The 12,252-nt window shown below is 43.2% G+C and overlaps 1 protein-coding gene across 12 annotated transcripts in view; it reads left to right on the top strand.

Annotated features, from left to right (window-relative positions):
• The window catches only part of LOC130606614 (poly(rC)-binding protein 3-like), a 499,829-nt gene that overhangs the window by 474,555 nt on the left and 13,022 nt on the right, over window positions 1-12,252 (top strand). For 7 of the 12 annotated variants that reach the window (XM_057423119.1, XM_057423120.1, XM_057423121.1 and 4 more), the window contains one exon: window positions 7,106-7,275. The exons of 2 other annotated variants lie outside the window; for them this stretch is intronic. In XM_057423119.1, the coding sequence (XP_057279102.1) occupies window positions 7,106-7,275 (170 nt within the window). Of the gene's footprint in view, window positions 1-7,105; window positions 7,280-8,501; window positions 9,240-12,252 lie in introns of those variants that run through there. 3 more of the 12 variants (XM_057423118.1, XM_057423117.1, XM_057423123.1) reach the window with 3 other exon arrangements.

Below are 12,252 nucleotides of genomic sequence, written 5' to 3'. Positions count from 1 at the left end.
AGACAGCAGTTTTCCTGAGAAAAAAAGGCTTATTCACTTACAGAAATGTGCAATATAAGGGGTTTGTTTGAAAAACAGGGGCTGAAAACATTCGTGCTCCAGCAACTCTGACTGGCTGGGATCGGCAAACCCAGTCTCCATGAGCAAAATATGATGCTGAATCTTAAAACAGCTACTCAAAATACCTCCCTGTTTTATTCACTTTCATTGCGGGGGGGGGGGAACATGACTCATTTTTCCATTACAAATGGGTCAATTGAAAAATGGAAGATTTCCCCTCCAGTAAAAAAAGCTTTCAAGCATGAACAGGATCACAAATAACAATTATATTACTGAAGAGATGCTTACAATGTTGTGTAAGCACTATTAAACTCAGTGGCAATGATTTACAGTAAGAAAAAGACGCAGAATAGCAAAGAGCAAAGGTGTGAGTGCTGTGATTTCGTAAGGTTTCTGTTACTTAAAAGGTGCCCTGCTGATTTATCAGTACCTGCTTTACAACCCAATTTACTGTATGTTGAGAATTTTATGGGAGCACCCTATTTATCCTTACAGTGCAAGTTTTTTAATCTCACTTTCAGGAAGATGTTGTTCTTGCCATCACCAGTATAAATCCAAGGTCACTCTTCTGACTTCGCTTCTTTCAGGGTTTATAGCAGAGAAAGAGGAAGCTGGCCTTGTAGTGTAGTAGAAAATTAAAAACCCCATCAGTTACTCATCCAGGAGGTATGAAATGCCCTGGCTCAGCATCTGTAAAGCAAACACACATCCATGCATTGTTTCTAATAGAAGGTTTTTTCTGGCTGTGCAGTGTGTGTCTTGCAGTTGTTGCTAAAGGAGCAAAACCAAGGCCAAAATGGTGTTCAGGTTAGAAACAGCCTGCAGGGGCTCTACAGGTGATAAAAGGGAGTTCTGGTGTTTCTGTGTTGTCAAGGCATGTATTACATGACCAAAAGGCTTTAGTGCTGCCCACGTGTGTGCACCCAGTGCTGCAGTGCTGGCTTAGAGGGAAGAAAGGGCTCTCATCTCCTGCCGGGCATCAGAGGCTGCTTGGGAATTTTGCAGTTTCCTTGCATGTCTCCCTGAGGTGTCCACTCTGCCTGTGCTCCAGGCTGTCAGCAGTGCCCTCCCAGCCTATCTTTAGGCTGCTGCAGCAAGAAGGTACCATCCCTGGGGTCTGACAGCATAACTGTTCATACCAGGGTCCTGCAGCCCCATCACCACTGCAGCAGTGCCAAAAATGATGAGGTGAGGGAAGCAGAGAGACATGAGGCAAAGAAGCAGAGTAAGAAGGAGCCAGCACCTGTGTTTCGTGTGTGCTCTGCATAGATGCTGTGCATAGAGGGAGGTCAGGATGGGAGAGGCAACAGCACTTGTGCAGCAAAGCCTGCATGGGTAGTTTGACTTTGCTTTCCTGATAAGCTTCTAGTCCCGGTTTTGATACACATACAGGCAGTGTGGTATGGTGATTATTTATCTCGTTGAAAGTAAAGGAAGCTGCAGGCCCTAACATGGGGCTGTGGTACAGCCCTATGGCTGCCCCAGCTCCAGAGATCCCCACTGCTGCATTAAGTCCCCTGGTTTTCTTATCATATGTGCTTATGTGTACAAAAGTCCAGCACAAAGAAGAGCATGAGACTAGCAAGTATCTACATGCTCTGCAGCTGTCAGAGATGTTAGGTATATACACATGTGCTATACTTATTATTTTAAACCAAGCTAATGATAAACATGTAAAGCCAAAGCCTCAGGAAGAATCTGATGGAGCAAAAGAAGATATAAAGAGACTAAGGAGCTCAGACTTTAGCCTACTCTACAGGAAGGAGATATTAATGGCCATGTGTAATTTGCATAGCTTCGCAGTAAAGTTTTCCTTACTCTTTCTGTCATTAAAGGCAGTGACAGATTTTTTTTTGTTCTGTTATTAGTAATTCCTGTAACAACATCATCTTGCTGTCTTCATACAGTGTGCTGATAACTGCAAGTAACCTATTGCTCAATAACAAAGAGATGCTGAAGAACAAAAGATGCGTTTTTTAGAAAGTTATTTTCCACATGCTAAAAGCTGAGGCTTCCTTTCCAAATACTGGGTTCAGAAGATTTGCCTTTCTGGCTTTTCTCATAACTTTTGGGTATCTCTAAAAAGATAACAGAGAGGATGTTTTCTCCAGGTCCCTCTCAGAAGTCACTTTGATCTTTATCTGGTATTTCTTTTTCCTTGTCAAAACCTGTTATGGGGCATTTAGTTGCCTTTCTTTCCTTGCTGAGAGCTTGTCTGGCCTTCCGCTGCTGCCTAGGTTACACAATGTGTGTTTCACATAAATCCCAGAATAAAATAACATTAACAGTTGGCGGGGTCCTTAAGGGAGCAGGAAGGATGGTGTCCCTGAGTGTAGCTGATTGAGCACAGATGGCAGATATCTTAAGACTTCATGATCCAGTTCCCCAAATGCCCACTGAGAATAAACGAACAAATCAATAATGAAAAAAGTCTGTTCCATTAAAAATTATCCTTATTTTGCGTATGTGTGGGAGAGACAGGCAGAGGTGAGTGACAGGGAAACGGCTTCCCCCTCAGAAAGCACCGAGAGCATTTTAAGAAAGCTATAAATCTGTTTAGTACTCCAAAGAAGCAGAAATGACAATCCATCCGAGTTGGACATGGCACACTGAAGAACTGCCTTTATTTCCCCAGGGAGCCAGGAGTACTTCCCTGTAAATAACAGAGGGGGACCCACATGTGCAGAGTGCTCTTGGAACAGCCCACAGTGAAATCTAGCATCAGCTCCACCAGATAATCCGGGAGATCTGTGTATCACTGCCTCTTCCACCAGCTGTCACTTGAGGGGAATGAGCTCCCATCTTTGCAGAGCCCAGATCCATAGCCTGCAGTGGGGAGAATCAGCCCTTAAGGAGAACATAAGGGCAGCATCTGACCCTATCCGTGGCCACGCACCACATAGACCATGCAGAAGAAGTGCACCTCAACCTCCCTGCAGCCCTCTTCCAGAGAAGTCCTGAGAACAAATGCCCTGCTTTTGTAAAACTAAGCTGCTGGCTAAGTCCACCCCAGCTCAAAAACTTCCCAGCCATTTGAGAGGGGGTAAGGTTAGGCAAAGCCTTAATAATCCACACAAGACGTGCTGGCAGAGGCCCTGCAGTAGTTTAAGTCAAAGCACTTCTACCGAAGGCAAGGGACCTGTGGATTCAACCTCAACAAATTTACCTTACTACTGAGAGCCTCCCATGTAACAGAGAAATAACGCACAGAGCAAAAATACAGACTTAACCACATTCTGTCAATGAAGAATGTTTAAGGGGATATGTTATTAAAAAAAATACCATTTTATATGTTTGCACATGGCCTCATTTTTGTCCCCCCTTAATCTAAGAAAATGGCATTTGATTCATTAAGCAGACCTTTTCAGATGAGTTCAAGAATCAGTAGACTTAATATCCATCAGAAGCAAAGTGATTCCACTTGTGTGACAAGACACTACTTAGCATTAAAAGTAATTACCCCCCAGAACCACCTCTCACTTGAGGGAGCAGGATGGGACATACAAATCTGCAGAGTCATTTGGGTTACAAAGCAGGTAATAAAAAGGCTCATTTCTGAGCATGTTTTCCCAGTTTTCTATCTGCATTCTTGCAAAGCCTGTGAAATTATTGTAGTCCAAATTTTGCATTATCCTGGCAAGGAAAGTGAAGTTTATTATTGTTGTTACTGGTTTTAAGAGGCACAGTATTGAAACATCTCTTTGCAGGCACCACAGTAAGTCTTGTAAAGAGCTGTAATCATACCCAGCGTTTCTTCCCTTACCTGGAACTGAGAAAGCCTATGTCTTTATGAAGAGCAATTGAAGATTCTTCTTCATGTCGAGCATCTGCTTACTCAACTAATGAAAAGGCTTTGCCAAAGCCAATGGACTTGTGCTGAGTTGGCAGCGGGGAGCCAAGGGGACCCACATGTACCTATATACAAGTATGGTCAACCTCTCTGCTCCTGACAGCAGATACCAAGCTGCACAGACTAATTCCTTGACCCTTTTTACCAACAGTACATTCATTATAAGGAAGGAATCTGATTATTTTACGAGTAGTTAAAATGAAAGTGAGCTCCGTGCCACTTCCTGTGACAAGCAGTACTCTGCACCACTGGACTTGGATAATAAAGCCTAAAACTCTGGTTGCTCCCAGTGCAGCACAGACATAATGCAGAGAGGATCAAGCCAGGAGAAAATACCTAAAAGAAAGCTGTTACTATTAGGCTCTGTTAGTGACTTTAGCATTATGTGGAAAATACACATATATTTAGCATTTGTATTATGATGAAGAAAGAAAAATTGAAGAGAGGGACCTGAACCAGAGATAGCATATTGGGAGAGACTACCAGCAGCAAGAGTTTGAGGTGGGACAGATCACAGTAGACCTTTATAGGATAGTAGAATGGTTTCAGTTGGAAGGGACCTTAAAGATCATCCAGTTCCAACCCCCTGCCATAGGCAGGGATGCCTTCTACTAGAGCATAAAGGCAGAGGTACAAGCTGTTGCTCAGGTAGTCTGTAAGGTTTAGGTGGGAATTTGGGATACCAGTGGAAACTTAGTTTTATACCTCACATTGCTTCCATCTTTTTTTTGTAAGCATGTGCTACTGCCATAGTCAGAGTGTTAAAATATATATGCATATACATACACGTATTCTGTTCGTGTGTTTGTATGTATGTGCATATTATATATAGTGTACATATATACTTATAGCATATGTATTATACTACAGTGCATAGTAGGCTTGGTATAGTCCATAGTAGGTTTGGCTCCTGTCTTACATGGGGCAGCTTTATCGCTTGTTTTCCTCTTGATTCACTCTGCATGTGAGAGTGAGGCTCACTTATGTTGAGCAAGCAGGTGAGCATCAAAAATAATGCCGAATCATGTGAAATGGCCAGATATAGAACAATGTCAGGAACGGGGGGCAGCTGGTGGCATTAGAAAGGGCAGTCTTGAAGAGATACGTGTTTGGATGCAACTTAACATAGCTTCATCTCAGCACAAGGCGGGACAGGTGTTTTTATGTAAAATCAAATGTCCATGGCCTGATCGGGTAAAACTTTGTAGATGAAAACATAGTTCCAGTCCTTTAACAGTCAGATACTACACACATTTCAGTGTAATTCACAATGGGAAAGGCACCCCAGAGAGGGCCCAGGCACCCCAGCACTACTGTCCTTCCTGCATTGCAAAGGAGGAAGTTTATTCTGCATGAGCTGTGTCACAGCTTGCAGAGCATGTTGAAGCATCCCATTGTTCCGGCAGCAGAGGATAACTTTGAGCTTCAGACTGAAGGTTACCAAACCTCTCTCCCAGAAGCTTGCATCACCAATATCCTTGACTGGTCTGGGCTGAATCCTTGCTGCTTAACTCAGAGTCAGTGAGGACATTGCAGATTCTTTGTGCTGCCCCATGTGGGTTACAAGCCTCATTGGAAGACCCCCAGCACATACAAGTGGCAGCCTCCTGAGTGACCTGACAAGTGCCTTCTCCACGTGGACTTTGAGCGCTCTGCTCTCCTGCTTCACCCTCGCTACCTATGGACTGTGCATGCCAGTGAGGTGTAGGAAGCAGATGCACAAAGCTCCTTGTGCCGCTGACACGTAGCGTATGCAGGCACATTCATGTACACACAGGGACAGGCTAGGGGCTTGCTGGTGAAGCTCACATAACTCCTCTGCACTGATGTGTGCAGTCACACATTAAGACAGGTCCTTGGGATAAGGACAGGGAGATCAGCGAGGCCCTCCTGTTTGAACAGTGGGAAATCCTTTGTGTTTCCTGAAACCCCGTTTTCCTCCCTCATGGGTGCTCCTCTTGTGCTTGGTCTCTGTTTCGGCTACCGGAGTACCCGTTTTGGCTTTCTGCTTGTCCTTGAGCATGAAGAAAGAATTACACTGGGGGAAAGGGGTTCTTCTCGTGATATTTGGACAATGTGAATGTGTTTCTGGCAAGATACTCCAAGTACTACAGTACCAGAAAGGTCAGTATGTCAGGGCCTGAAGCAGCGGGAAGAGTGGGAGGGGAAGGCAGCCTTTGCATCTTGTCACATCCTTCTGCCAAACTGGCAATCTCATCCCAATGTCAACAGACCTGTAGAGCAAGGTTCCCATTTTCTGCCCATTCTGGCCATTGCTGACCTTCTCAGCACCCACCCTTCCTTAACACAAATCACCCTCTTCACCCTTACATAAGTTAAAACAACTGAGCCTCAGCTTATGGCTTGGTGCCCACTTGCTCTTGTTGCCTGTGCTGGAGGTAGCAACGCCCTGCCACAGCTATCAGTCACATTCCCTTACCCAAGCTGAAGTTATGTGTGCTGCTAAACCCTGCCTCGAGGTCATGCACACAGCTTCCAAAAACCTTTGACTCTGCCAAAAAGCATCTAAAACACTGCTATTTGAAGATAACACCAAAGGCATTTTACTAAAATAATTGAGGGATCTAGGGACACACACACAGAGCTCAGGCTCAGTTTTATTCACAAAATAGGCATTTTGGTAAGTTTCTCTAAAGGAACACAGAAAAATTTCTGTCTCTTCCTGTGGCTGCTTCTACCCGCAATTGCAGAGCTGTAAATCCCACTGATATTAATAGAGTAGTACCTGGCCAAGAGAGGACCATGTGTGCCCAGGGACATCTGTCCAGGACTAGCAGTGTGTCGGGAGGGTGCAGAGCTGCATGGTGGCAGCTTTTGATGCTCAGCCTACTTCAAGCTGCAGCTCTTGGCTTGCTGCTGCCACTGGCAAGTCAGACTGGGTTGTATTTTGTATTTGTCAGCACCATGGGCACGCTGTCATTGTCTGCCATGGAACATCATAGCAAAATAGCCCAGTATTGAGTTGATAACCATGTAGCACTGAAACTTGATGTAAGGACATATGACCATAGAACCAATAGACTGTGTTAGTTATTCCTTCCAAACAGCACAGCAAAAATCTTCTGTTTTGATACTGAATTTTTCATAACCATGTTGTTAGCAATACTACAAATTGCAGTTTAGTGGTTTTTGCTTGTGTCTGTGGCACTAATCTCAGTCTTTGTCCCGCTCCAGTTAATAGGCTGCATTATTGGCAGACAAGGCAGTAAGATAAATGAAATCAGGCAGATGTCAGGAGCGCAGATCAAGATTGCTAATGCCACAGAAGGCTCCGCAGAACGACAAGTTACAATCACAGGATCCCCTGCAAACATCAGCTTAGCACAGTACCTCATTAATGCAAGGTAAGTTTGCTTTGTAAGTGATGATGCTTCTGCGAGATTGCTCTGTCTGCTCTCCAGCAAATGTCTGTCCTGGATAGATCTAGAAAGTTGCTTTGCAGTGTCCACTTTGCATAGTATTACTCAATTCCTAATGATTTGTAAAGCCTGTATCATTAGAAACTGTTTGCTGTTGGTTTATTTGGAAAGGAGCTTAATCTGGTGCAATTCCGAGTACATACTGAATGACAAAAGCTGAAAAATCTGAATATTCATACTAGCATCTACCTAAAATACAGGTGGATAAATGAAACGAAATTACAATCACAGATTCCTTAGAAGAAAAGACTTCTCACAGATCCATTTTACTGTCCTAAGTGGCAAATATAGTGAAACAGATTGCAACACAGATTTAATTTTCTTGCTGGAAATTGCCACTCAGCGTTGATATCGCACTGACATTTGGTTGCTAAAGAGGAATGGAATTTATTTTTTCAGAGACAGCATCACAAATTTGTAGAAAGGATTCCCTATTGAGATGGGGTGAGACTCTGCTGCTTTACTTCTTGATGCCAGAATGAATGAAAGCACTGACTGTTTAGCTAAGCCATTGAGATGGCTTAAGTCTCTATCAGTTTGATATGATTATTTAGAAAACTATTGAAATTGATACCACCTTTATTTGCAATTATTATGAGAACGTGCAATGCATAATATAGTGCTGTCTCATAGAGGTACTTGTAAATGTTAGACCGAGGCAACATGTTGTGGGCAGGAGAGTATCTGGTTTTTATTGCCTTTTTTTTTTTTTCATTTTTTACCCCCAAAATACTGTGATATGAATCAAGCTTTATGTTTGACTATGTTTGCTCTTAAGGTAATAGAAAGTATATGATTTATATGAGGGGCTGTAGTCATAACAGGTCTACAGCCTCCTATGGTCCAGCCTCCTCTCCAGCCTAGTTCTGTGCACAACTGCGAGCCACTGTAAATGTCTTAATGGAGGTAAAGGATGTTTGTGAAGTTCTGTGTTACAGCAAACAAAAATACTACTTTCTATAATTAAGTTTGAAAGTAGTTTCCTAGGGAAAGCTATACAGAGGGTGGCGTCGTGAAGCCTAAGATAAGCCATTTCCAGAATCCTAAAACAACCTACAGCTCTTTTGATTTATATTCTTTGTAGCAAATATAAGTCACTTCCATAAGCCCTGTAATCAAATAAAAATGTGTTCCCTCCTTTAACCCTTAAGGATATGTTCTTCTCTTGGTGTTCAGGGATTCCCCACACATCGAGACGAGAATAGACCCCTTCATTTTTAGTTGCACAAACACCATATGGCATGCATCTGGACCTCAGAAGATAACAATTTAAGATCTTCAAGACAGCTAAAGCATGCAAATAATATAATGCACTTATTAATGGAGTTGCATTGAGCTGCTCACCAGAGACAGAAACTCTAGTGAACAAACCTGTTTGACTCACTTTAGAAAACCCTGTGAACTCTCACACTTCTGTTTATTACTGTTTAATGATTCTTTCGATGGAATGGGATATATATATGAGGTCTTTTAATATACTTTTGCAAAGAAGAAAACTTCTCAGCAGTCATATACCATGGATACTCTATCTATATACCCTGTGAAACCAGAAACAAAGTATTTTCTTCCTGTTGAACTTCTAGCTAGAAATCATTTGTTACTATCATATATTATTATGTACCATGTGTTGAAATTGTATTTAGATGAAGTGACTTCATTTGTAAATGAAGACTCTTAAAGTAATGTATAATAAATTAAGCTCTAAGGTACCATAGGACATTAAGGTGGCTTTATTTATTTTAAGTGACACTGTTCCAGATTTCTCCTTTCACAAGAGAAATTCCTGCCCAGTTAGGTGCTACCACAGTAGCAGTGCTAGTTCACAGTCACATTGGAGCAAGAACCAAGAAACATGCAGGCAAGAGGGAGCTCTGCTCTAGCTGGAGTTTAGGTGCTTGGGCAGGTTTCTCAGAGGCAGCACTGCTGGGGGCCAGTTTTAGTGTTTGTCAGTCCTAAGCCTGCCACAAGTACTGCCCTCTTTTAAAGATGCTGGCATGACATAGTGTTGGGGAAGAGCTGAGGACAGTACCTAGACTGCCCGAGGTATAGTCTGGTATGTCAAAACATGAATTATAACAAATAAAAGCCATATAAGTATTCAGGGTAAGGTGGGTTTTTTTAATCTCCCCTACAAGTTCTGTCATTCTCATGGATTTGGTTTTCAGGGCGAGTATTTCTGCATAGATCAATGTCTCACAGCAGCATAGGATATTAAAAAATATCTATCCACTGTATTCCTAAAACATTCTGTGTGTATCTTTAAACTATCCTCCAACCAAAGTTGCCATCTATAGAGTAATTTATCAAATTGTTTCAAGATTTTTTATTGCAATCTGGTGTCGAATATGTACATAATATACTCTAAATTATATATATATACATTGATATAATATCAAGACAGAGATTTAAATCTTTCTAAAGTATTGTTTTGATTCTGTATTATTACCTGAGCGCTGACCTCTGTATGAGTAGACTGTGTGTTAGCTTGTTTGCAGTAGAAGTGTCTTTTTTTCCTGTAAAATCTTCTGTCTCTTAACTGCTCTCCACTGTAGTAACTGGATTTTCATTATCCAATTCCATCTTCTAGCTTTTATTAAGAAGGTTTCCTGTGTAATATTTGACTTTGGACTATAAACGAATTGTAGCCAGCAGCACTTGCTCCTTGTTGAAGAGCAGTTTCCTGAAGATGTTTATTTACTACCATGTTGATGAGGTTCATCCACAGAGCTAACAGGACCGTCAAAGCCACACTCAAGCTTTATTCCTTTCACCAGGTTTGGGTAATGCAGGATGTGCATATGTTCATAAAGTACAGGGCTTCAAAGGGACAGGGTAAAATTGGCACCATGAAATATTGTATGAAGGCCAACTCATCCACCTTCACATTCAGTTTTGCTGTATCTACAGTTGGTTTGAGGAACTGCCCCTATCACAGAACAGCTGACCTGATGTACTTTCACCTTATGCGTTACCAGCAGTAACAAATGTGAAGCTGGGCACATTACTTTAATCTTACTTGTGCAAATACACCAGAGACAGAGAGTTTGAGTGGCTGCTGCCACCACCAGCATTTATCCTGTGGGATCTATTCTCCCTGCTGGTTCAGGAAACAGCTCAGGCTCAAGTACCGCCTGTATAAGTAAGGACTTTTTGTTAAATGCAAGGCACGCAAATTCGGAGTCACTGCAGCACTGAGTCCTGCATTATCTTTTTATACACCTCCCTCCCAGAGTAATAGCAAGTTAGAAGTATGAAAACATCCAACTGTATAAACTGAGCTTTTCAAAATGTACTGAGGTGTCACTATGTAACTCAACTCCTACACCCTAAGTTATGGACATACACTGGGGTTGGATTCACTGATTCAGTGTTCTTGATGTAAATCCCACTGCGCAAGTAGATTGCAAGTAGCCTGGCTAACAGCACAAGAATGCTCTTCTCTCTGCAGAGGACAACTCTACCTTGAGAGTTAGAAAAATTCTGAGCTGCTCACCCACAGAGACAGATAAACACACCTGGTAGGAAAGCCCAAAGCTTTACCTCTCACGAACGGGTCTGCATTTCACACCCTTGCCCTTATCCCTTCCCAGTCCCTCAGAGATGTGCACCTTCCAACATCCCAGAAAAGGCTGCCAAGGAGATGGCACTCCAAGAACCCTCTTTCTTTTGTGGGGAAGAGAGGAGTTGGTGCTTACGCATTTCCCTCTCTCCACCATGTGCCTCTCCCCAGCTCAGACCTGCTTCAGGTATCCTTTAGACTTAGCAGCAGTGCTTTGGAAAGCTCTAGTCCAGCATCCCCCCACCCTGTATAGTGCTGGCTGATCTTTGCCCTTGCAGAAAGGGCACCTCCTATGGTCGTTGCCTTACTCAGGCCATGAATAGACCAGGGGTTGTTACTCTCAAAACTGCAGTAAGTCTAAGATACAGAAAAGCAAGGCCCCTCCAAGCCCCACACAGGGTGACTATGCTCCCTTCCCAACCAGCAGCCTGGCCATAGGGGCTCTCAAAGCCTGCACCCCCAGCCCACAGTGCCAACTGGGACTAGCACAAAACCCCATGCTGGGGAGCCTCCCTGGGCCTGGTGGGATTTGATACAGAAGAAGCAGGTTCTTCACCCAGGTCCCCTGTACAGCCAGCCAGCAGCTCCCTGGCACTCCACTCTGGGAGAAGCTGCTGCAGCCTCTCAGCTCTCCTCAGGAGAAAGCCCAGGAGACCAACAAGTTAGTAACTACTGAAAATATACCCCAGACTTGGGATAGTCCTAGTTATGTGCTAGGCTGCCATACCTCCCAGCCAGTCACATGCAAAATGCATCCTGAAATGAGTGTTTAGGTTGTTTGCTGACCCGAAAGCTTGTGCACAAGCTGCAACAAACAGCAGAGGGAGGGTTTGTCTATGTAGATATGCTGTCATATGAAAAAAACAACGCGTCCTTGGAATTGCTGTATTTAATGTCTAAAAATGTACAGAAAAGCCCAAGTATGTGAGCCAAACTGATCTCACCTGCCAGTGGGTGATGTTAGACTAAAATGAAGGTCGTTTGGTACCTACATCCTCCAAAGAGCCCATCCCTGCCTTGGGCTCAGAGGTCGGGTCAATCTGAAGTTGCTTGTGCTCGCGGGGTCTGTCTGATGATGTGTATGTTGTATCCATGTACTAGTACCTTGTCTGTCAGCTGGTAAGCTCTTTTATGTTCACTGTAACCGCTGCCACAAGCTCAGAAAGGATTCCACTGCTGTGGAAGCCGGGGTGTTTTCCAGCCTTTCTTGTTACTCATTTCCTTCTGATTAGATTGCATCAATATTTTGTTGTGATCTAAAGAAAAAAACAGTCTGGGAAATGTACAAACCCAAGTGAACACACTGGCTAATCTGGTTTGCTTTATATGAAAAATGCACATTG

Source organism: Pezoporus wallicus, unplaced genomic scaffold, assembly GCF_028554395.1.
Source record: "Pezoporus wallicus isolate ANWC-B61680 ecotype Strahan unplaced genomic scaffold, APGP_CSIRO_Pwel_v1 contig_749, whole genome shotgun sequence".
Taxonomy (NCBI): domain Eukaryota; kingdom Metazoa; phylum Chordata; class Aves; order Psittaciformes; family Psittacidae; genus Pezoporus; species Pezoporus wallicus.
This window is presented reverse-complemented; position numbering and strand designations above follow the sequence as displayed.